We start from the raw sequence: 24,868 nt of genomic DNA on the forward strand, positions 1-24,868 counted from the left end.
CCCCCCACCCCGCGACGAAACATCCCCAGCGCCACCCAGCCCCCACCCCCACGTTGTGCAGGCCTGATAAAGCCTTAGGTCTCACCTACACTGGCAAGTTTCTGCGCAATAAAGCAGCTTTCTACGCTGTAACGCCGGAGGTGTACACACTGCCAAGCCACTTTGTGCGCAGAAACTTCGATTACAGCGCTGCGATTGACCTCCGGGAGGCGTCCCACAATGCCTGTTCTCGCCTCTCTGGTCGTCGGTTTGAACTCTACTGCCCTACCCTCCGGTGATCAACCATGAGCCCCACCCCTTAAATTCCCAAGGGGTTTTGGAAGTCCCCTTCCTGTTTGCTCAGTGACCCTCACAGTGGTCTCAGTGCAACTTTCCAGGTGACCATGCCTGCTCCACACACCAGGCGATCCCTCGCTTGCAGCAATGCCGAGCTGCTGGACCTCATCAGCATTTGGTGAGAGAGGCTGTCCAGTCCCAGCTGTGCTCCAACCGTAGGAATTATGATACTTATGGACAGATTTCGCAATGCATAACAGAAAGGGGCCATGCCCGGGACACACTGCAGTGCAGGGTCAAAGTGAAGGCGCTGCGGAATGCCTACCACAAGCACAGGAGGCAAACCGCCACCCCGGTGCTGCGCCCACGAGCTGCCAGTTCTAAGAGCTGGACGCAATACTCGGCGGCGACCCCATCTCCATTGCGAAGGCCAGTATGGATACTGCGGTGGCTTGTGTGCCAGTCAAGAGTGGATCGAGCCAGGAGAAGGAAATCTTGGATGAGGATGTGGAGGGGTAGGGGACCCAGAGGCAGAGGATGACTTGGAGGTCAGAGATGAATGCAGTCAGGAGCTCTTCTCTACCCCGAAGGAGGCTAGCCAGGCACAGCTGTCAGAGCTTGGCGAAGCACAAACAAGAGGAGGCCCGTGGTAAGTGGCTTTGATTTTGGGAATCACTGACACGAGTTGTTAAGGGCAGGAGGGTTGCAGAAAGTAGGCTTGTGTCTGTATGATGCTCGTACCACCACATGCCTAGTCTGAGCGGCGGAACAGGGTGTTGATTGGCTCCCTCGTTTCATGGGAATCTCCCTCAGAGATCTCCACGAAGTTCTCATGGAGATACTGAGCAATCTGCTGCCGCAGGTTCTTTGGCAGAGCTGCTTTGTTTCTTGCTCCATTAAGGGTAACTTTCCTGCGCCACTCTGCCGTCACTGGGGAGGAGCGGGGGGAATCATTGCCGCATACAGGCGAGCTGCATAAGGGCGAGGGCTGGTTAGTGACCGATTGGTAGCAGTCTGGAGTAGCCAGTTTTCACAGTGCAATTGCCATGCACTTTTCCAACGGCAGGGCAGCTCTCATTCTCGTGTCCTTGCACCACAGGGCTGGGACGAGCTTATCACACAGTCCCATGAATATGGTTTTCCTCATCCAAAAGTTCTGCAGCCACTGCTCGTCATCCCACACGTGCATGACGATGTGATTCCACCACTCAGTGCTTGTTTCCTGAGCCCAAAAGCAGCGTTCCACTGGGTTCAGCACCTCCATGAATGCCACAAGCAATCTCATGTTGTTGCTACTATGCATGGTGAGATCAATGTCGCATTCCTCTTGCCTTTGTAGTTTAAGGAATAACTCCACTGCCACTCGTGACGTGTTAGTCAGAGCAAGCAGCACATTGGTCAACAGTGTGGGATCCATTCCTGCAGACCAAAGATACAGAGCACACAGTACACAAACCGTTGAAAGAAGGCACCAAATGTGGACGGAAGCACAGTGATTGCTGGGATGCGAAGCAATGCATCACGGGGCATTGGGCAGGACCCAGGATGCCCCGCATCCCCTCCACCTTCCCACAACACTTCGCGGCAGAAGAGGAAGAGATGCTCTGTGGGATAGCTGCCCAGAGCGCACTGCTTCGAATGCTGCTGCACGTGCCACAAATGTGAACACGCTATTGTGCAGGCAGCTGACAGTGTGAACACACAACAAGCAGTTTCCCTTCAGCGCTCTCTGAGAGGCTCTGTAACTCTGTCAGTGTAGACACAGCCACAGTGAAATGAAGCTTCTTCAACACACATTTACTGATTGTACCATCAATGCACAGCAACAGACTTAGCACTGTTTTAAGTTACTATCAAATTCAGTTGTCCTAGGCTTCTGAACTCTTAGTTTATATAATCATTTGTTCAGCGCTGACAGTGTGCTGAACTCCCCTTGTGACACAGGTTTCTTTTATTTTACTTGGTAAGTAAACTAGCATGTACATCAGCAAATACATGAAATAACAGGCTTCAACCCATATCTACTGAATTCAAATGACATCCAAGTTGTGGGCATGCATGCCAATAAATGGGGCAATTCCTGCCACACTTTTTCTAACTCGCTATCTTGCTAATGCCGCATCGGGGGTCATATAACATTAAAGTACAAATACATTAGAAGCCCATCTAGATTCAAAGTCAAGCACTCAACATTTAGGAAACGGACAGTTTATAATTGCCCTTTGCACATCCATCCTGTGACTTGAGTAAGGTGGGACCCGTGATAATACGTCATCACATAATTAAGGAATGTATCATAATCTATATGCACAAGGGAGTAAGGTTGCACAAGCACCCTTTCTACTAGCATATCCCAACTTTCAGATATTTGACTTTGCAGCCAAAAAATATTTAAGATAACTTTTATGTAATTTCCCAGGGAGGGGGATGTTTTGTTTTTTAATTATATTACATGCAACTGTAATAAGGCATCACCCATCAAAATGAATCACCAAGTCTGGAAACCGGAACCTTCAACACTGCAACACAGACCGCTACCACGTGACCTACAGGACTAATTACATTAAGCTGGCAGCAGGAGAAGGCTGTTTTCCCAGAAAGGGGGTGAGGGATTCAGATGGGATGAACCACTGGGTTCAAGTGATGGGTTTGGGAAAACTATCCTGATCTCTTCCTCACCTCTAGATTTGAAAGAGCTTCTGCCCCATGTGGTTCCCCAGGATAGCCCCACTCCCCCCTATGTGCTTGGGAAGCCCAGCCCAGAAATCTTCTCCCCACTCCCGACCTAGTGGATGGAGTCACAGCACCACTCAGGTTTGGGACAGTCAGGCACCAAGTCACAACCCTCAGAAGGGGCTGGAACAGGAGCCACTGCTGGAGGGTGTGATGGGGAGGCTTGCTCTCCAAAACCCATTCTGGGCCTTCCCTGCACACCAGGCTTGGATGGGGGTTGCAGGGCTGGGGCAGACGGTTCATAGATGTCATGGTGGGTCACCAAAAAAAGAAGAAAAAAATGCAGTTGGTGGGTTGCCTTAGTAAGAAGTTTCAGAACCCCTGATATATAAATTGCTTAAGAAAGTTTGATGTGATTAAATGTATATAAAAACCCAAATATACATGCTACTCCAAAAGTTAGAAGTGGGGGGGAGGGGGAAATTGCTTGGCCAAAATGGAGAACTAGTCTGTGTATAGAATTCTTCTGGGATCTTTGCAGTTAAGAGATTGGAATGGGTGAGGTTTTATCTGAATAGTTTACAGGTATAGTCAGTTACTTAAATTCATTTGCCCCCAGGACAGCTCCAGGGTAACAAGAAGCAGCAGATATTCTGCTGAATGCAATTCCCTTACTTTATTTTATTTTTTTAGGACCAAGGGTATATCAAGCCGTGTTTTTAACAAGAAATGAGAATTGATCAGAGTAGCAGTCCCCTGAACCAGTTCTCACACAAAAGCACAGACATCGATGCGTGCTCATCCCTGCATCAGGAGTCCACATGAGAGGGGTCAAACAAGGACTAACAGCAGGACGGTGGCTCAGGATTAAAGTGCACAGGCAGAGCAGCATATACTGCGAGGAAGAGAACGGGCTGGCTCATCTGCCAGTACCACATCAGGGTTGTCAGCCCTGTTTGCACTCTAAATGCACTCTGGGTACTAGCAGAACTCTGGGATGCTAACAGAAGCTCCTACTGCCCACTTCCTCACTTGGCTATGGCTTAAAACCAACATTTGTTTGTTTTGCCTGAGGGCAGGAAAGTATTTCAATTAAATTTTTCTAAGATGATTAATGCTGCACTTTTTCCCCTGCCTGGATTTCCTTCTTTGTCCAGACTGTGCAAGCTTTCATCTGCACCAGTCTGTCCTCGCACCTCCTTGACAATTTTCTTCTGAATATCTATGCTGTAGCTATAAAAACAGGATGGTTTCAACAGGATCACTGCATACTTTGTATTATATATTTGTAAAAACATGAGTGTGCTGTATAGCCCACTTCACAGTGCCTCAGTGGGAAAAAGGAGAGGCACTTTTAAAATAATTCTGTTTCCAATTTTCTCCCTCTTCTTCCCCCATGTGATTTAGCCACTCAAGTACATATACCCCCCCAACAACCCACAATACATTCACAGCAAGGTGCTGCGACACAATGGGTGTGAGCTTAATGTTTGCATGTTTTTGGTAGTTCACAGAAACAACGCATTCACCTAAGGCGTATGTATGAAAAGGGAGGAGACAGACTTTCATTCCTTGATTTGTTTTGTCCAGGCATCATAGCAGTCATATAACCTGCAATTCTCCTCTGACAGGTACAGCTTTGGTTACACAAGTTTTCACTTCACTTCCTTGCTAGTGACATGTAACAGAAGAGTGCATGACATTTTCAGAGTTCCTCCTAGTTTGAGCTGCTCCAGCACAGGAGAAATGAAAAACAGCTCCTCCCTGCATCACCACCCATCTCAATTCAGAGACAAATATGACTTTTCTACCCAAGCCCCAAGTGAGTGACTTTAGAATGGATTAACTTTTGAGAAACGTGCTGATTTGCCTCAAAGCTCCCCCGAGACACAGCTATTGAAAATCCAATCACCCTCTATAATCCCACACACGGCCAGTACATGCGATTTGGGGATCACCATCACTACGCAAAGCCTCTTCCTGCATGTGGTTACACATTTTCTGAGCCAGGCTAAGTGGAAGCTTACAATACAAAACCATACACACCCAGTGTTAAGCTAAGGACATGTAAATGCAGGTTAAGGTTAACACACCCACTCTATGCATAGGTAGTGCAGGAGTCTACAAACAAACAATTTTTCATATCGTACTAGCTAGGAATCAGGGAGTGAGTTAAAGCTGTAATATGTCTGACCAGTTTTTATCGTGAGCTGAGTGTGTTTAGAAATGGCCTTTAAATATTAACTGCTTTCTATGGAGTGTTTAAACCACACGTATAAATACATACCTAGGCCCTGGCCATTACATACATAATCAGAGACAGGTGGAATTTTTTTAATAAACATTTTGACACCAGACTTATCCATAACAAAACTATTCACTATATCACTAATTTATACTACATGGATACAAAGAAAATACACAGGCATCACAGATTAGTAATATTTTTAAAATTCCAGGTATTAAAAAAAATGGACGGGGGAAGAGAGGAAGATGTGGACCAACTCTTTTCCCCAACCACAGATTACTGGTGGGAAGCATTTTATTTTATGGAACAACCCCCAAAACAGCATTTGAAGCTACATCTTCGCTCTGAAACCGAACATTTATATTTCCATTCTATGTCCCCTCCCACAATCTGCATAGGTCATGTTTTAATATTTAAACTTAACCACTAGGGCATATCATAGCAGGAGAGCAGCAACTATAGTTAAGATTGCATAACTCTTTCCATTGTAACCCATTTTCCAACAACCAATTTTCCATTTCCAGGCTGAAATTTCATGGCGTATCTGGCTGGATTCACTACCCTCGCAAGTTTGAGCAAAATCAGTTCAGCCATTTTTTGGCAGAGAGAGAGAAAGTTTATCCTGTTATACAAGAATGCTAGCAACTCTTTTGTACTATTACTGTCAAAATCGCTGTGGGATGAACGTTTCATTTTGGTATGGCAACATCTCCCACTGAGCAGCAGTACTTCTGCCTTCTTCTGTAGGAAAGTGGTTTGATTTGACTAAGTTATTAGCTTCCAGGAGAAAAGAAAGTCACCAAACCAGACATACAGATTAGATTTTTTGCTAAACTTGAGAGAGACAACTAAGGAAGGTTGTGTTGTATGTGAATGTTTAGCTGCAGACCAGCGAAAACCTTGGCAGTTGTATAAGGGCTGATACATTGTATTTGAGTAGTAGCGTGTGATTGTGTAACTAAAGAATATGGCAATAATACATATGCGCAAAGAGGAAGAGTTACGTTTGTACATAAAACCTGCATTTTCAAAATGGAGTGCTTCACCATGCAATCTGACAGTCCTATTTGTGACATCAACAGGCCAGCTCAAATCAAATCCATAGGCCAATTCACTTCCGTGTGAATATCAAAAAGAAATGTTAATGTTCTTGTCTTCACTTGCCTATAATCTATTTATCACATTACATATATCTCATACTTTAGTAAACCTAGATCAAACTATATGTTAGTGTTAAGGTAAGAATTTACTTTGTGTATAAGCTTCATGAAAACTAATGAAAGATTGTTTGGATTGCTGTAACTAAAACACATTGTGTAGATCTCTGTAATTGGATTGCCTATCACTGGGATTGGAGCTTTGGAACTGTAAATGAAGATGCATTCTAACTTCAAAGCATGGATCATTGGGTTTGACAGTGCGAAATCCACACAGACCCAGTGTGCGTTTAGTCAAAGGAAAAGCCCATGCTGTGATGAAAACACTTTCCAGATTGCTTTCCAGGGAAAACAGCTCTAAAAATGGATCCAGGGAATGATCCTGTCTCTCTGAGCTGTTTGGACACTTTCAGAGAGCATTCCAGATGCAAGACAGAGATCCCGAAAGGTTATTTTGGGCAACTCTGAGACTCTTAGAGAAAACTTGCAGATCGCTACATCTCTGCCATCACTTTGGATTTACAACCTTGGACTCACCTGTTAATGTATTTTACCTGCTTTAACCTCTCACTAACTCATTTAGTTAGTCTGTATCTGCAAAAAGAATAGGAGTACTCGTGGCACCTTAGAGACTAACAAATTTATTTGGGCATAAGCTTTCGTGGGCTACAGCCCACTTCATCAGATACACAGAATGGACCTTTAAGTTAGTTTAGTAGAGAAATTGGCTGCCAGCTTTGGTTTTGGTGCAAGATTAAGAGTATCCATTGACCTGAGGTAAGTGGCCGATCCTTCGGGATTGGGAGTAACCTAATTGTTGCCTGATTAGGAGGTTAATATTAATTTGGACAGTATGGATTTTAGGCTCACCAATCTGTTTGATCAGAAGATAAGGTTCTTGTCCCGAATCAGACTCCACAGAATTTACAAAGGACCCTCAGGGGGGTGTGACAGGAAGCTCACACTGAGACAGATATTGCCTTAAAGACTTTTTATTAAGATAAATGGAGTAGTAATTAAATAGTAAAATAATCAGAGAGTTACAAAGTTACAATTGTATTACTGCTATTCAAAAGATACATATGGTATTATATGCTACAAAGCTTTGGTTAATATACTCACACCCTTCCTTGATGTCCTGTGTCTCTCACCATCAAGTTCAGCCTCATCTCTGGCGGTTCAGGTTCCTCAATTCTTGACAGATGCAACGCTTAGAAGCTAGAGCTATCGAAGCTAACTTAGAGTTTACTTAACTAACAATCAAAACAAATAAAACTAAGAACAAAAGCTTGGGGAAACCAAGCTTAGCCTAGTCCCCTTGGAACTTAGAAAGTTTAAGAAAAACAAGTACAGCCTACTAGTCTACTCTAGCAAGGTGGGTTACCTCTTTTATAGGGCACAGGTGCCTGAAATCCTTCCTCCTGTGCCCAAACTTCATTCATCACCCACAAAAATGTTAGGGTACACTTACTCCATAGGCTAGTATGTTTGTACGTATTGATGACATTAGATCATACACACGTTATTTTTGTTCTCCTGATTATTTTGGTTCTTTCCTTGTGGTGTACCTGTTAAGTCTGAGGGTACAGACTTGGAAACCCCCTATGCCATTTTACCATTATCTATCTAGATGAAAGGTCTTATACATGTGTGTGGGTGTTGACTTCCTAGCTGGGTGAAAGGTCCCAGACATAAGCAAAGTTGGCTTGCAATCTGGGTGAAAGGTCCCAGACATAGATATACTAACTTTGCCTTAGCTCAACATACAGGATATGGCTTGTAGGTCCCTTGCATTACAGCCAAACTTAAGTTTATAGATTGATATTAAAGTATTACAATAAACCAAATACTTAAACTATAAGTAAGTAGGTTAATCCTATATGCTACACAATGTAAGGTGATTTTTGGTTTTAATAACCTTTCATCACAAAGTGTAGTTTGTCTGGGTGGCAAGATGTGCTGGAGACCCTAAGAGAACTGTTTGTGACTCCATGGTAAGACTAATATAGTAATCCAGGAGTACACATTTGTTACTGCCTTGGTGAAACCTAATTATAGAATATAGCTCTAGTTTGGGGTGTCTGCCCTGTTTTCTGATAGTCAGATCAGAGATTGGAACTCTGAGTTGTGAGCTACTCTAGACAGCGTGACACTATTAATGCAGCTTTTCTCACTGGAACGTGAGAAAGATGGATCAGCTCTTCACTGCAGGAGCCTGGAAATCATCCCGTAGAAGTAAACACTCCAGAACAGAGATTCTCAAACTGGGGTCCACAGAGTTCCCTCTAAAGTGTGTGTCTGGGCAGCCGCACACAAGAGAATGAAGGATCACGCACCTAATTAGTGGAGCCGTGCAGTTTTTTTTTTTAATATAGCGCTTTTATCCGAAGTGCTTTACAATACGCAGCTAATGGTACAAACAACATTTGGAAAGATCATTAAGGTACCTACAACATTCCTGCAGTTAAAGTATTAAAGTTTCTGCCTTGTCCAATTGTGTCTGTAGTTCAGGTTAACGTGGCTGACGGTTGCAAAAACGCTGGAGGCACAAGTTGAATAGGATTCTTCACTATGTAGGGCACACGCTCCAGCTCTGTGTTAGGACCTGAGGCCATGTGAGAAGACTTGGCACAGTAGGAACAGCTAAAAAGCAAATTATAAATTGGGAGGCGGGGAGCGCACAGAGCACTGCTAGGCAGAAGACTAGCGGCAAGTCTGACTACATGCATCAGTGTCTTACGCTGTGGTTCAGATGAAGGGAAAGGAGTTTCTTTATCTGTAGAACAGCAGCTGTGAAGACCCAAACAGCAGACCTATTCCAGGCCAGGGATAATCTGTGTAAACTGGCTGTCTAGACTCTAACAGAATCAATTTCTTCTCCCATAACAACAAATTCTCTTGTTACTTTGTGAATAACTTCATTTGCACCTACACTGAGCTATCTACCTCGGGAAGAGAGAGATGCAATGTCTTCTTTGCTTGAGTGGGACCATGGGGGAATTTTGGCCTACAGCTGTGTGCGTTGGATCCATTCCCTTCCCAGCTGACACTCTATGGTACATAGGGAAGTAGGTAATTATTTATCTGCTTAAAAAAAAAAAAAACCACACAACACACACACACACCATAATAGGCTTAAACTCTTTTTAGAGACATACCATGAACGTATTTTTGAATCTTTATGAAGAGTTTAGAAGGCCTGAGAGAGTTTCCAATCTTTGATTTCTTTTTTTAAATCTACACTAGAAGATGGTGTCATCAGTTCATTAGTTCTGCAGTCACAAACAAGTCAAGAGTCAATGCTGAGCACTTCAGGGGATGGGCTTTAGGCAATTTGTTTTTGTTAAGATCTATTTAAACTTAATGAGAAGCGAACATTTTTGAGAGAGGACGTCTCTAATTAATATGAAGGAGTTAGAATGCTGCAATCCAAGACGAGAGCACTCCCAGAAAACACACTCAAGACATCCAGGCAGTCCTCCAGCAAAGGCAGCATTGATAGCCTTGGTATTTAAGAAAAAAAAAGAATTTAAAAAAAAAATTCTACTTCATGCTTCTTAAAGCCTGTTGTATCCATGTATCATATGACAGGTGAGGGCATGAGAGTGTATCCAGAAAGAAGGGGGGGAAGAAGGAGGATTGTGTCTTAGTCTGTTACATGTTTTTGTTGAGCCAATACAAATATCTAAACTGAATAATCTCGCCCTCATTCCCCACTTGTCTATGCCTTAGAGCAAGGGTGGCCAACCTGTGGCTCTGGAGCCGCATGTGGCTCTTCAGAAGTTAATATGCGGCTCCTTGCATAGGCACTGACTCCGGGGCTGGAGCTATAGATGCTAATTTTCCAATGTGCTGAGGGGGTGCTCACTGCTCAACCCTCTGCTCTGCCCCAAGCTCTGTCCCCACTCCACCCTTTCCCCCAAGGCCCCTGAGCCTGCCATGCCCTCGCTCCTCCCCCCTCCCACCCACAGGCTCCTGCACATGTAAAACAGCTGACTGCGGTGGGAGGGGGAGTAGGCACTGATTGGTGGGGGCTGCCGACAGGTGGGAGGCGCTGGGGAGTGGACCGTGGGCTGCTGACATATTACTTTGGCTCTTTGGCAATGTACAGTGGTAAATTCTGGCTCCTTCTCAGGCTCAGGTTGGCCACCCCTGCCTTAGAGATCCACACCGTAGGTCCTCCGAGGTTAGTGCAACTGCTCAGAGGCTTGTAGGACAGTTCTCTCAGAGGGGAGAGGAACGCTCAGAGCTTTAAGAATAAAACACTGAAGAAAACAGATAGGAGATGATGATGATGATGATACTACTATTTCCTTCCTCTTGACCGCAAAAACCGCTTTCTCTACCCCCCACACGTACTGTCAGTGACGGGCTTCCCCTGTGCATGACTGTTCTAGTAAGAACGGACATTCTAATAGATGAACTGTAATCCAGTTCCTGACAGTAGTGCAGAAGCTCCACTACTGGGCAGTCAAACGACTGAGAAAAGTGGACATAACCTGGATTTTTAGAACCATTATCCGCTCCAAGTTATTCCTTCAGAGTTCATCTTCTTGGTCTCCCACTGTAGGATACACCCCAAACAGGGGCGGCTCTAGGCACCAGCAAAACAAGCTGGTGCCTAGGCGCCAAATCTGGGGCGCAGGCTGCTGCGGCGGACCTGCCTGCAGTCTCATGCGGCGAGAGGTCGGCCGGAGCCCCGGGGACCCGCCGACCCGCCGCAGGCATGAGCGGAGAGGCGCCGCGAGCTGCGGCTCGGCTGCCTCCTCTCCATCATGACAGCAGCTCCGAGCGCGGCGGGATCCGCCGCGGCCGCGGCCGCGGCGCGCAGGGTCCAGCCGGGGCGCGGCCAGCAGCAGACCCTCTGCAGTCATGCCCGCGGAGGTCCGCTGCTGCGCTCCCTCGGCGCCGGCGCGCATGACTGCGGGCGCGCCACCCCAAAATACTTCCCCTTGTCTGTCATCTTACCTCTTGCCTTGTCTCTGTACCTCACTTTCACTAACTGTCACTTCTCTGCTCTGTCTCTTCTCCCCTGCCTCCTATAGCAAGACAGCACAACATACACAACTACCATAATGGCAGAACCAATCCACTCCCTCCGGTCAACACGCTGCTCCCTCTGTCTACAGGACATGGGCACAATTTCATGGAGTTAGGGAAGTCCAGCAGAAGGAATTGCTGGACTAGTACTCTTCTACTGCAGCAATTTCCTCTCAGCATTAGCAGACCAGAAACAGAATAAAAGTGGAATTTCCCCTCCAATACATGAGGTGTAGGCTAAGTGCTTGGCAGAAGCAAAGATGGTTTTTTAAGAATGAGTGTTTTTCCACTCATGGATGAAAATTAACACTCTGATAAGCTCTTAGGGTATGTACACACTGCCATTAAACACCCACAGCTGACCAGAGCCAGCTGACTGGGGCCTGCAGGTTTTGGGCTGTAAAACTGCAGTGTAGATATTTGTGCTCAGGCTGGAGCCCGAGCCGTGGGAACCTGCAACCCTCCAGTCCAAGCCCAAAATGTCATCTACACAATTTTACAGCCCCACAGCCTGAGCCGGCTGACATGGGCCAGCCTTGGGTGTTTAACTGCAGGTAGACATACCCTCATATCTACTGCATGCTGTGATCAAATGAATGGTTCCTTGCAGTCCTGGAATCTCCAAGTGCAGAATGGAAACAAATTCATTCATTAATTTCCAAACACTCAGAAATTTAATTATTACAGTATGAGATGTGAAGTCTAAGATTTCTGGCTGCAGGTTTTAGAGACTGTGTACCTTGTATGCAGTTTTTCTTCTGTGTTAGCTGTAGTAAACTGAACTACGAGACAGTGACCAGAATCAGACTTCTCTATTAAGTTGTAGCAGATAAAGAGAAGGTAAAACTGCCAAATACTAGAAAAGTTTATATCTGAACTTACTAAATGCATCAAGTTAATGCAAAGATATCCTCCATTGTGGTGAGAGATTTTACATGTGCAAACAAATGCCTCAAGCTGGTGAGCACAGTTGTAAAAGTAGCAGAACAGACTATCAACAAGTTTTCAAGAAGCATACATGTAAACACAGCCATGTTTACTGTGCCCCTGTATATCGCCTCCACCACAGCCAAATGTTGATGAATCTGCTCACTTGGGCAGCAATTAAGCAAACAAATTCAGAACTTTGTGCCAAGTATGTCATCTTGATAAACGGCACCAATGGCATTTCACCCTATTTCTACAGCTAATCCACCAGGATTAGCTTCAAACATCACCTACAAATAAAGCCACATAAGAACATCTTCTGATATAAAAAAATGCCAGCTCAGAACAAATTCTCAAGCCCATTTGAGTCCACTGACTACATGGGAACAGAGACTGTTTTAAAGAGTGCTTGAGTATTTAAAAGATTATCTGGAAAATGTGTGCATCAGTAATTTCCAACAGATTTTGGTCATTCCCCCCCGCCCCCCCCAGTACCTGAATCTCAGTGAGATTCATTTGTAGGGCTCCTAGCATATGTAACAGGAGCCCTGCTAAGGTCTAATAGCGATTGTGCTGATTGCTGATCAGCTTTATGCTCAGAGTAGGTCTGAGATAATGCTTTGGCTAGCAACAGCCAGTAGCCAGTCTATACTCAGGCTCCCAATACTACTGACCAGCCCAATGGTGGAGGTGAATGGGTGTCAGCAACAGTGAGAAATTTTAGAAGTTTCCCTAGGGTAGGCAGGACCTTTGTCTCAGGACCTAAAAATGTGGCGCTGAATCCCAGCCTTCAAGACCTTTCTTTAAGCCTTACAGATATTCAGTGCTATCCCTGCAAACTCACCTACCTAGCCAAACTGCCTTCACCCAACAGAGCATTCAGGAAGGAATCCTGGATAGGAATGGGGAGAATGGGAGAAGGTTGGAGAGAGAATTTCTAGGGCTCCACCAACTCCAACTTGGCCACATGGATTTTACCTGCATATTTTTAGTGAGTTCTATTGATGAGTCACTCTGATCAGAAAGAAATCAATGAGGGTGCAGCACCAAACACCAGTGTTTGTGCCATGGTTGAGAGGCAGCCACATCCGGGTCCTGTGGAGAAGAGCCTAAGGGTAAATCTGCGTGGCAGCTGAGAAGATGCCTCCCAGCATGGGTCAACCGAGACACACTAGCTCTTCTCGAGTTAGCATACTACAGATCGCAGAGTGACTGCGCCCGCAGTGGCTCAAGCTAGCCATCCAAATGCAAACCCACCCCACCTTCTGGGTATGTACTAGGGTGGCCGTCCCGAGTCACTACCATGCTGCTATTTTTAAACTAGGGTGACCAATCAGAACGGGACGGGGGTGGGAGGATAAATAGGTTGCCTATATAAGACAAAGTCCCTAATATCAGGATATCCGGTCACCCTATTTTTAACACGCTAATTGAAGAGGAGCTAGTGTCTGTCTACCCACATAGGGAAGCACACTCCCAGCTGCTGTGTACCCTAAGCCTGAGCACAGTGTATTGGAGCAGGGTGGAGATAAATTTTATTATTACTTACACACTAATTACTGCTTCAAAATTAATAACTGACAACTCAAACTCAGGAATTTCCAGGAGTATTACATATCACTATTCCAAAATGCTTTTGGTTTTTAGGCCTTCCTGATAAATTGCTTCCTACCAGAGCCCTTAAAGCTTTTCTGGAATGTAAAATTATTTCTATTCCTTATAACAGGTCTCTTTTTGCAATGGATTTCATGGACAACTCCCAATAAGGTCCCAGCTAAGGAAAGATAAGCAATGCAATCTTTCTGATATACTTTAAAGAACATGGCTGAGAAGTTTGAGAACAAGGGATACTAACTCATGTATTAAATTCTAGTGGGATATTAATGGGATGTTTTGAAACATCCAGTATATATTTAATCTGGTAAGACACATTGGCTTTTTAGCATCAGTAAAATGATTGTTTGTGGAACCATGCAACTACCTTTATATTTGTTAGCGCCAGAAAGCAGCATCCTTCATCTGGAAATTAAACATTGTGAAGCACAATGGTGCTAATTAGCACAGCATCTCCTAATACAGGAGCAAAGTGAAGTGTTTAATGCACCTTACAAAATAAAACATTAAAGACTCTTCTACAACACAGCTTTTAAAAATCCAGTGTGGCAAAAGCACATGTATAATTCGTTATTACAAACACTTATCCATCTTGGTTCAATAAGACTTTCATTGGAATAATATTTCTCTTAATTTTTAGGTTCCCAAAACACTTTTCACAGGTCCATGTTTCTATGACAATGCCTCGATCAGGTTGCAGGAAACCTTGGGGATTAGTCTTACCTGTATGACAGGGCACTGGGAGGTAATATTTCAGGACTCCTGTTTGCGATAAATACCATGTTGTTCTTAAAAAGAACCTCTTTTTGTCCATGCAGCCAAGATCTGGTAGTGCTGTGAGCATGATACCCTTAGCTTTTGTGAAAGGAGTAATTCACTCAGCAAATACTATACACATCCCCTACCAGCCATCCCTATAGATTTAGGAATAGCCCCTTTAGCCTTCTTTTGTCAGATTGGGGGCCACATTGCCAGGCCCTGGGAGGAGATGGAACAACATACAAAAGGGAACTCCCTAGGACAAAAGGACACAGAATCTTCACACACACACAGGATTGGAAAGCAACCCAGGATTGCCACGACATCTACCAGTAGCCCTCGGGTCTTGGCTGTGCAATGGCTCATACACCATCCTTTCGCCCATGAAAGGTCTTATTTAGGAGACGAGTGAACATTTTGCTGATCTCAATTTACTAAGTAGGACATCCACAACTGCTGCTTCTTAAAAGCAGTTTTTAGCACATGGAGAAATACAGAAACCAGAACTTGAAAGACACTCTGAGGCAAATCTGGTCTAGTGTAACTGCAGCCTTGCCTGGAAGCATGTGAACCCAGTGACTAATAAAATAAATACATACATTCAGACCACCACCTAGTTCTTACATAGCATTTTTCATCTATGGACCTTAAAGCACTTTACAAAAGGAGGCCAGTGTCATTACTCAGCATTCCACTTACTTTGCAGCTCCCACTACTTATGAGAGCCAATGAAGAGGACACCCCACCCCAGGAGGACAGGAGGTACATGATTTCATGAGCCTCTGCATGGACAAGAGCAAATGAAGACCCCATCTTCTTCTCAGAATAAAAGCTGTGCAAACATCTCTGGTTACAGACTTTGCAATGTGTGTCCTGTGGTACACTTGAGGCTCGGTTTCAATGCAGTACAGCTCTGAACCACCACATTTCAGCATTTTCATTTCAGATCTTTGTAGCAGCAATTCTGTTGAACAGAAACTCTAGTTTCACACAACTTACGTTTACAACTGTGTTGTAATTAGGAACAACAAAACTACAAACATTTAGCAATCCAGCTAGCATTAGCAACGTTTGGCAATTTAGTAAAAAACACTGACATTGCTTAGTTAAAAAAAAAAAAAAGGTGTTCTGTACACGTTGTTTGTTCTACTTTTAACAACACTGACCAAGGATTGCTTGAGTGCTCTCTGCCAGGACCCTCACATTTATTTGTACTATCTTATTGGGTCTTCTGGGCACTATTGACCAGGCTCCACTGTGCTAGGCAATCCGTGTGCTCACACGCACTCTCACTCTAAAAAAGAGTAACAATGACAGACAAGCAACTACCAGATCTCGTTATTAAAAAAAAAACAAAAAACCAACAACCCTCAAATCAGGTTTATTATATATATATTTTAAACACACTATTGTTCTACACCAGCCTCTTCTAAATCTTATTGTCTCCTCTTTGAGACTTACCTGTTGTCTGATTTTTTTTAATTTTACCATAGCCCTTCTTGTTTTGTCCTTCTCTGTTAACCCTTTGACTTATTATAGTTACACACACACGCACACCCCAGCCCTACTGCTCCCTGTCCAGCCTGGAGCCCTGGACTATTCATCCCATCTTTGTTCTCAGCCTTCCACTCAGAATTCCACACTTATGGCTGACAAAGGGACAGAGTGTTCCACACAGCAGGCACCCCTCAAGTTCCAAACACTCAGAGGGTGCATGGCCTTTCCTGACCATGCACAGCAGGGAACGCCTCAGTGGGACCAGGTAGAGAGGTGCATCTCCAAAGACTATCCTGAACGTAGCTCAAAGTGAATTTCAAAGCAAAATGACCATGAAGCGTATTTCTTCTCAGTGGTTCCAAGAGAATAATTTGAAGCACAACACCCTGATCAGTACAAGGTGCACTGGGCTAACTGCAGCTTACGAGGAGGTAAACAGCAGCTCATTCCCAGCAGCTTTAATAGGCTCACTGCAGGAGCTACCCTATGTATAAGCATATTCTTAGGATGCAGGCCAATCAGAAGAACCATCCTAATATGGCTACAGCTGGACTAAAAACCCATTGGCTAAGAAAGAAACAAGGCTCCCCACCAATGGCAACACTGTTGTCACCACCAATTCCACGGTGAAGAGTTGCTACTGGATAATGTATATTGTGTTGTAAACCAATCATAATAACGTAATCAATGCTGCTCAGAAGCTGCACCATGACTTCAGAGGTGCCCTGCTTCAGTATCATTGCCCGCATTAAAGCAGAAGTCAGATGTTCTGACTTGCCCTGAACAATGTCTGTTATCGATATTATGCTGAGTCACAGAGACTGTGCAGAAACTAAGAGAACTGCGGAGAATGCAAATACACACAGCACTCAGCATTCTGCCCCACTGCAGAACAGACCATTCAACAACATTTCAGCCTCTAGTAGTGCAATGCTTTAGCCAGGGTTAAAATCAACTGCCAAAAAGGAACTTTGTTGCCAGTGATATTTTATTGGTACTTTACATGTAAAAACACAGTTCAGATTAATATTAAATGTCTGGTACCCTTTACAACATTCTCAATACTTGATTTAAAACAAACATTTATAGACTTTTCTCATGCAAAAAAAAAAGTGACTGGAATCTATTTTTCACAGGGGGAATTTCAGACAGCTGATCTTTCAAGGGTGTTTACTATGAATCCTGACAAATTAGCAAGTTTACCAGAGTTCCATATTGTGTGCATATACAAATAGAGAATCCAAACATAAGCAAGACATGTTTGCAGTATCAATCACTTATTTTATTCATTGTTTAAACTAGTATTTATTTCCTTAGTATTTAGATAAAAAAAAGTTCTTGAGAAAAAGATATACCCCAATAGATTTCAAAAGTGTCAGTAGTCATCATAAACATCCCTAATCTAACTTGAATTGGTATAAATAACTGGTTCCGAGCTACCTTTCACAAAAGTGGATCGTGATTGTCAAGATTTATTGAGTAGTTGTTTTTTTCTGTACACTGATTTGTCTTGCAGTGTTTATGTTCCTGTTACTGTTACCAGCAGCTAGCTATACATATGCAAAACTCCATTCCTATTAACCCATCACAAACTCACTAGTCCAGATAACATTGGAGAAGATTTGCACAGCAGCTGAATGGCAGTGCCAATGCCAGAGTTCGGTTCTTAACTGGCAGGGACAGTTAACTACTTCTGTGTACAGCACAGCAAACACAATCAGCCCTAAATAGTAAAGAACTAGAGATATGTAGTGGAATACGGATATAGGAGATTCTAATTCATCCCACTAAGTACAAACAATTCCTACTACTAAGGCAAGTTAAACATCTGCTTCAGGAAAATAATCCTGAAAAACGCAATGCACGATTAAGAATGTCTTTAAGCTGCTAGCTCTGACTGGGGCATGATTAGCCAAGAACTCTATGTTTTCATGCCATTTCTGTTGCTTCTGTGTTCAGAAGCATCATCCCAATGGTTAAATCGGACCTGTGCTTACAGATTTCTCTTGGCTTTATATTACCACAAATTATATAGATAGCCCAATAAATGTGCATCAGAAAAATGTTGTCTTTGTCAGAATAGTTGGCATAATTCAGTTTACTTTATTTAATACTTTTGAAAACATCTATTTCAGTTTTGAGCATCTGTTAAGCACTAATCTCCCCCACTAGTGCAATTTTGCACTAGAGGTTAATATATGTACAGCGTGCCATCCAATGACCTCTCCTATGCAAGAGGCAGAATGTCCATCATTGACCTTCAAGGTAACAAACCTGGACAAAGCTGGCATGGCAAAATAGGGGTTGCAATATGTAATTTATTAAGCAGCCACACACAGACATGGAGAGTGGAAAAGAGAAACTGACCTTATATTTAGCTTGCTGGAATTTCAACCGTTCCTGCTCAGAGCCGGCTCTCTCCCTCACATTTCTATACCCAGGACTGGGTATAACATACTCTTTTCCTAGGTCGATGTCTTTCATCCTCTCCTTCCGTAAACGCCAGGATTTACAGTTGTATTTTCACCTCAGAAAAATCTAAAGAGAATTAAAATCCCACTTTAAAACATATATCCTACACCCTAAACAACCCTACGTGATTTACAGGAAGCTTTTTAAACCAAAAGGTCTTGGGCAGCAATTTTGAAATCCTATTATAACACGTGACCAAACTACTCCACAAGGCACTGTGGAGAACTGATCCAAGAGCACATGAACCCCTTGCTGAGCTAGTTAAAGGGTATCCGAATGTAATCATGAGACAAAAGTGACTCTGTGCAGAAGGCCACTATAACATCTCCCCCACTTATAATTTTCAAGTATTTCTATCCTTATGTAATCTTAATGGCTAGATATCAGTCATTTGATTCTAGCAAATTAGAAGTTTTTTAAAAATGTTTCAATATCAAACACCTAGAGCACTATTTTCTTGATTGTGCAATTTTACATATTAGCATTTCAAAATAGTATGCTAGTTTCAAAACCCATAGGGCATACAGCATGCATCTCTACAAATCTAGCACAAGATATTGTCAGTCTTCTCTATAGCGCCCACAGACACTATGAAAAAGCCTATTCTTAAAGGTAATTTCTTCTCCCACACAAGTACTATTCATCTTCAAATGTAAATACATTTTAATGCTTGTATACATTAGATTACATGCCTGCCTATATATTTATTTATAAAGAAATGCTTTGGGCTGCTGTTCTTTCCAGACTGTTACGTCTTTCAGGTTATAATAGCAAATTCATCCATAAAGCAGATTGCCTTGAAGTCACCTTGTCCCATGGCATTACATTTTATATCTCCATAGCTGCTGATTTAAAAAACAAGTCACTATGAAGAGGTCAGTTTAAATCATACTGCAGCCAGAAAAATGTATCAGCAGGTGTGGCGTGGTGCAATGGACCATAACCCTATCATATGCGGTAACATCCACCACCCTCTCATATTAATTGCATAAAGATCATCATCCAGGCTATTTCTGTAACATGCCCTTTGCCTCATATTTACAACCAGCCCTATTGATTTACAAGGTGGGTGAAGTAATATCTTTTACTGGACCAACTTTTGTTGAGGAGAGAGACAGAAATTGGTCTAGTACGAGGTATTCCCTCACCCACCTTGCCGCTAATATCCCGGGACCCCCCACGGCTACCTCACAACCTATTTACTTACAGAGAACCAGAATGTTTCCCACTATGCCCCTCCAGCGAGATCCACTCACGGAAGCAGGAATCCGGCCTCCTCCTTGCCCCCACCCCTGCCTGCCTTGGGATTTATTGGTCTGTGCCGGGCGAGAACGATTCTCCACCTCGCCGCCGCCAGGCCTCGGTTTGCATCCAGAGCGGTCGCGGCACCTTGCTGGATCCAGCTCCATCATCTCTGCGGCAGCTCCCGCTGCGGGGCCAGCCGCACCCGGCACCCAAGGGCTACCGTGCCGGCGCCACTAACGCACAGACACCGGCAGCCCCGCCTGCTGCAGATCTGCAGACGGGAGCAGCCACCGTGCACCACCACCCCCCTTCCTAACACAGGGCGTTTGCAGCCCCCCCCGCTGCACGCAGCATAAACCAGGGAGGGGTCCTCGGCCCTGACTGCCCCCTGCCCCCCCGCAGCCACAAGCGGGACCCCCCCCATGGGACGGGGGGGGGGCGGTGGTGTGCGCGCCCCCCGTCCCATGGATCACGGGGGGGGGGGTGATGTCTCGCCCGTAACAAGAGCTCACGGGGGGGGGGCGATGCCCCCCCAGCCTGGTCTACACGAGCCCCTCCTGGGTGCCCCCCTCCCACCCTGGGGGCGGCCCTGGTCCCTGGCGCACGGAGGGGGGGAGCCCCCCCCCATGCAGCCCAGCCCGCCCGTTACCTCGCCCGGCTTCTGCCCCGCTGCTGCGGCTTCTGCACTCGGCGGCCCCCGCAGCCAAACCACAACCTTATAGCGGCGCCGGTGTCCCCACTGCGCCTGCGCGGTACCGGGTCTGGCGCGGGGAACCACGGGAATCGTAGTCCCCACCGCTCAGGCTGCGGCGCCCAGCCTAGGGGGGCAGGAACGACACTTCCCGGCAGCCCCCGCGCCGGCCGGCTCCTGTCCTCTCGCTGCCGGTGCCGCAGCGCTCGCCGGGCCTGGAACGTTCTCCGCGGTCCTGTGGCCCCGCACGATCTGAGGCGGGGGGAGGGGGGGGCAAGGCAGGGTCCGGCCCCGCTGCAGGACAGGGGGGGGGGCACCCGGCGGGGTGCGGACCCCTGCAGGGCAGGGCGGGGGGCAGCTGGCAGCAGCGTGCAAGGGTGGGGTGGGACCCTCTGCAAACGGCAGCACCCCAACCCTGGGGGGGGGGGCCTCCGCTTCACCGCCGGCAGACACAGCCGGAGCGAGGCCCCTGGTTTCCACGGCCCTGTTTTTTCACCCACTCTGGTCATTCACATTGCATCAGGCCTGCCGGCAGGGGGGCAGCTTAGCGAGACCCCCAGAAAAAACCGAAACATCACACACATTCTTCCCCCCCCCGCCATAAAAGGTAAAGAGTTTCAGTGAGAGGTTGTGTCTCATGGGGTAAGACCCTGTTGCCTCATCCATAAAAAGTATTAGGAGAATCTGCATTCTCATCTTGTTCATTTGGGGCATCATTCATCCAGGGCCGAGTGCAACCTAGGATAGCAAAATACATTGTCACATGCAGGAGAAACAGGCTCTATGAATAAGGGACAGGTCATAAGGGACAATTACCACAGGCAGAAGTTCAGGCTCCCAAATCCTGAACAACTGTCCCCTCACATCCTTCATAAATATTAACAGATTGAGAGAGCGGGATACAGCTGTATCCCGAAACACACTTCAGCCACTAAGAAACAGATTGCTAGTGAAAAGCTGCCAAGACCCTTAAAAACCAGGGGACTAGAATTTCACCTCTGTTTTAAAAAAGCTTTACCCCAACCCAGCAATTCTGTGTTACTATCAGAAGTTAATCTTGGCTGATGTCTTGGGTAAGCAATTTCTATAAACAGGTGCCCCTCAGTATAGCAATTGTTGTTCTGTCAGTAACTTTCTTCATCACAGCTGTTTTTCAAGATGCTGAAACAGAAGAATTGTAAAACTGGCATGTGGGAACCAACAAGTAAACGGGACCCTGAATGTTTGTTTTGGGTCTCAATAAGAGCACAAATAGATCAATAGGCTTGGCAGAATTGAATATTTTTTAATAAACTCTTTAGATAAATGCTTAACAAATGGATATCTGTTTAAATGTTCAGTTGTGTGAGAATGTGGGGGACCAGGATTTAATTATGTTGAAATTCAAGAGGTTAAATACAAATAGTCAACATCACGTAAAAAACATATATCTCCTTAAATGAGATTAAGTTCTCAAATGCCATTTCTCTTAGGCTTTTTGTACATTTCAGTCTATCAATGGCAATATTTTTTCCATTGTGTGTACGAAATTGACCTTTACCAACATCGACTGATAAAGATCTAATCCAGAGGTAGGCAACCTATGGCACACGTGCTGAAGGCGGCACGCAAGCTGATTTTCAGTGGCGCTCACACTGCCCGGGTCCTGGCCGCCGGTTTGGGGGGGGGCCTCTGCATTTTAAATTTAATTTTAAATGAAGCTTTTTAAACATTTTAAAAACCTTATTTACTTTACATACAGCAAGAGTTTAGTTATATATTATAGACTTATAGAAAGAGACCTTCTAAAAATGTTAAAATGTGTTACTGGCACACGAAACCTTAAATCAGAGTGAATAAATTAAGACTCGTCCCACCACTTCTGAAAGGTTGCCAACCCCGATCTAATCCTTCCAAGCCTATATATAATAATGGTACCACTGACAGATGTTTCAGGGTCAGCCTATACATAACCCCAGGAGCATTCATGAGCACACTGACATATTCTGAGCCTGTACTATTTCCTGCAAAATTGAGAATCATCTCCATGGAGGACACACTAATATATTGGGACAGCAGAACCATAAGCCAATTACTAACAAAAGGCAGAAGAATAGCATGGACCACAACAGGGTAGCCATGAAAGCACAGGGCTAATACATTGGATAATCACGTGTCTTCCCTTAAAATATTCCACCGAGAACTCAGCTGTGCAATTTCAAACTGGTTTGGTTGGAATTTTACTCTGTCTGGGGATTATTTCATGTCAAGTGATACTGTGCACTCCATGTTTTATAAACAAGGGCGGCTATTTGGACAGGAGCCAGAAGGATAAAGGGAACCTAAAACGCTTTTGAATTAAGTTATAAAACTGGACTCCTATTTACAACACACAGGAGTTCTGGTGTAAAAATACACACAGCTGCAATTAAACAGCACAACCAACAAGGTACAGGGTGTGAGGAATCAGAGAACTGGAAGGGACCTCAAAAGGTCATCTAGTCCAATATCCTGATGGTGAGAAAAAAAATCCAATAACTCAGCATGGTTTAAATCCAGTATCAATTGCTTATTTTACTGCGTTGACATGCATCATCTTGACCAGAATAAAATATCTGCCAAATATTTTAAAACAGCCATGAGTTCTGGGCATCCTGTACCAAATGTGGGCCTTACACAGGCTTCCCAATGAGGAGTTTGCCTTGAGTCTCATTCCAAGGTTGTAATTCTAAGAAAACCAGGAACACGTGTACTTTGTCCTCCAGCACAATAATGGGGAAGTAGACCTTGAGCCCATAACACTTGCATTGTGCTTTTTTAAACAAACCTGCATGCTGCAGTCTTGTTACCGGTGGGGTCCAGCAGGTAGTTCTCAGCCTTCCTGACCTCAGAAGGGCACAGAGTAGCTTTCAAGTGAGTCTTTGGAGCCTGAATTGTGGAAGAAACAGGAAAGGAATTTAATTTTTTTAAGTTGAAGAAATGAGAGCTCCAAGGTTCTGTGGCATCTGGTTGGAGACATGGGGAAGGGCTGAATATTCAGCAAAAACACCAAAACCACTGAAAATGAGATGGTGACAAGACAAGTGGAGGAGAGGAAGTCATCCCAATAAATGAAGCAGAAGTCGAGTGTGCTGGGGCTGTGACTACACTGGCATTTTCCTTTATGTCTGTCACCTTTCCACTAGCACAGGGGCTGTGCTGCTGGTGGGAGGAATAGTAGGAGCACTGGAAGAATGGGTGCTGACATTTTAAGTTAGTTAGTATCACCTAACTTTGCTCAGGTCAGGTCTAGGCAACATAGTGGTTGAAGCACCGGCAGCCTATTCACACTTGCATTCCTACAACTATAGATGCCCCATGCTTTTAGTGCTGGGTTCATTCCCCCATAATGACCAATGATAGCAGACTTTACCTACACAAGGCCTGTAGGGAATTAAAAGTGTCACTGATTCAGGATCTGGGATTTGCTATATTCAATCCCAGACCAGGGATTTTAAAAAGTGACATAGCCAAACCAAGGGACCAGTGAGAGTTTGAGACTAGTGTCCGGAGAATGACCAACCCTAGAAAATGTTTGATATCATCTGACAAGTAGGATACCATCTGAGAGCTGGGATTCAGAGCATATAAAGTATCTGCTTCTAGCCCTGGCAGATGACAGGATACTGAACCTCAGCAATCACCTCATTCTGATTACCAACCTGTTTTTTGTTTTGGCCACTTGAAGGTAAACACTATTTTAGTGTCTTGAGAACCACTAACAAGAAACCAACCCCGTAAGCAAGCTGAAAGCTTGTGCAGAGAGGGAGCAAAATCAGCTTGGAACAGCTGGCCTCCAAAGATGCAGAAAGAATGCAGAAGTGTGCCAGAGATGGAGAGCTGCAGAAGGGAGGGAAATGAAGCTTAAAACAAACCAAGTTACCATCTGATCTAAGCTATTTGGATTTGATAAATGGAGTGTCACCAGGTTATCCAGAAAATCCAAATTCAGTGTATGGAAGTGATGGCCTTTATCCAGCTGTTTACACCACATCCATCACTATAATATCTGAGCACTTACATCCATCCACTGAAGCACTCGGATCACATGTTGCAGAGAATTACTTAGTTACATTACCTGAACTTACCAGAATTTCAGTCTCTTGGGTAGAAACAAGCCGATGTCGCTTAGTGCTTCAGGAGTTCTTCCCAGTTAAGACTCATATGCTAGTTTAAGCATTACTGCAAACGTGGCTTGGGTCACCACTACAGTATCTCCTTTTAGAAGCGCACCACAGCCCATCAGTGGAA

The 24,868-nt window shown here is 44.7% G+C and overlaps 1 protein-coding gene across 9 annotated transcripts in view; it reads right to left on the minus strand.

The window, feature by feature from the left end:
* The window catches only part of ABCC5 (ATP binding cassette subfamily C member 5), a 79,243-nt gene that overhangs the window by 43,591 nt on the left and 10,784 nt on the right, over positions 1-24,868 (minus strand). For 5 of the 9 annotated variants that reach the window (XM_039487249.1, XM_039487252.1, XM_039487245.1 and 2 more), the window contains exons 1-2: positions 20,558-20,706; positions 18,559-18,729 (exon numbers count right to left, since the gene is read on the minus strand). In XM_039487249.1, coding sequence (XP_039343183.1) covers positions 18,559-18,675 — 117 coding nt within the window. In that variant the 5' untranslated portion in view covers positions 18,676-18,729; positions 20,558-20,706. Of the gene's footprint in view, positions 1-16,155; positions 16,427-18,558; positions 18,730-19,870; positions 20,059-20,557; positions 20,707-23,405; positions 23,507-24,868 lie in introns of those variants that run through there. The other 4 variants (XM_039487246.1, XM_039487247.1, XM_039487248.1 and 1 more) reach the window with 3 other exon arrangements.

Source organism: Mauremys reevesii, linkage group 9 (assembly GCF_016161935.1).
Source record: "Mauremys reevesii isolate NIE-2019 linkage group 9, ASM1616193v1, whole genome shotgun sequence".
In the NCBI taxonomy this organism is placed as follows: domain Eukaryota; kingdom Metazoa; phylum Chordata; order Testudines; family Geoemydidae; genus Mauremys; species Mauremys reevesii.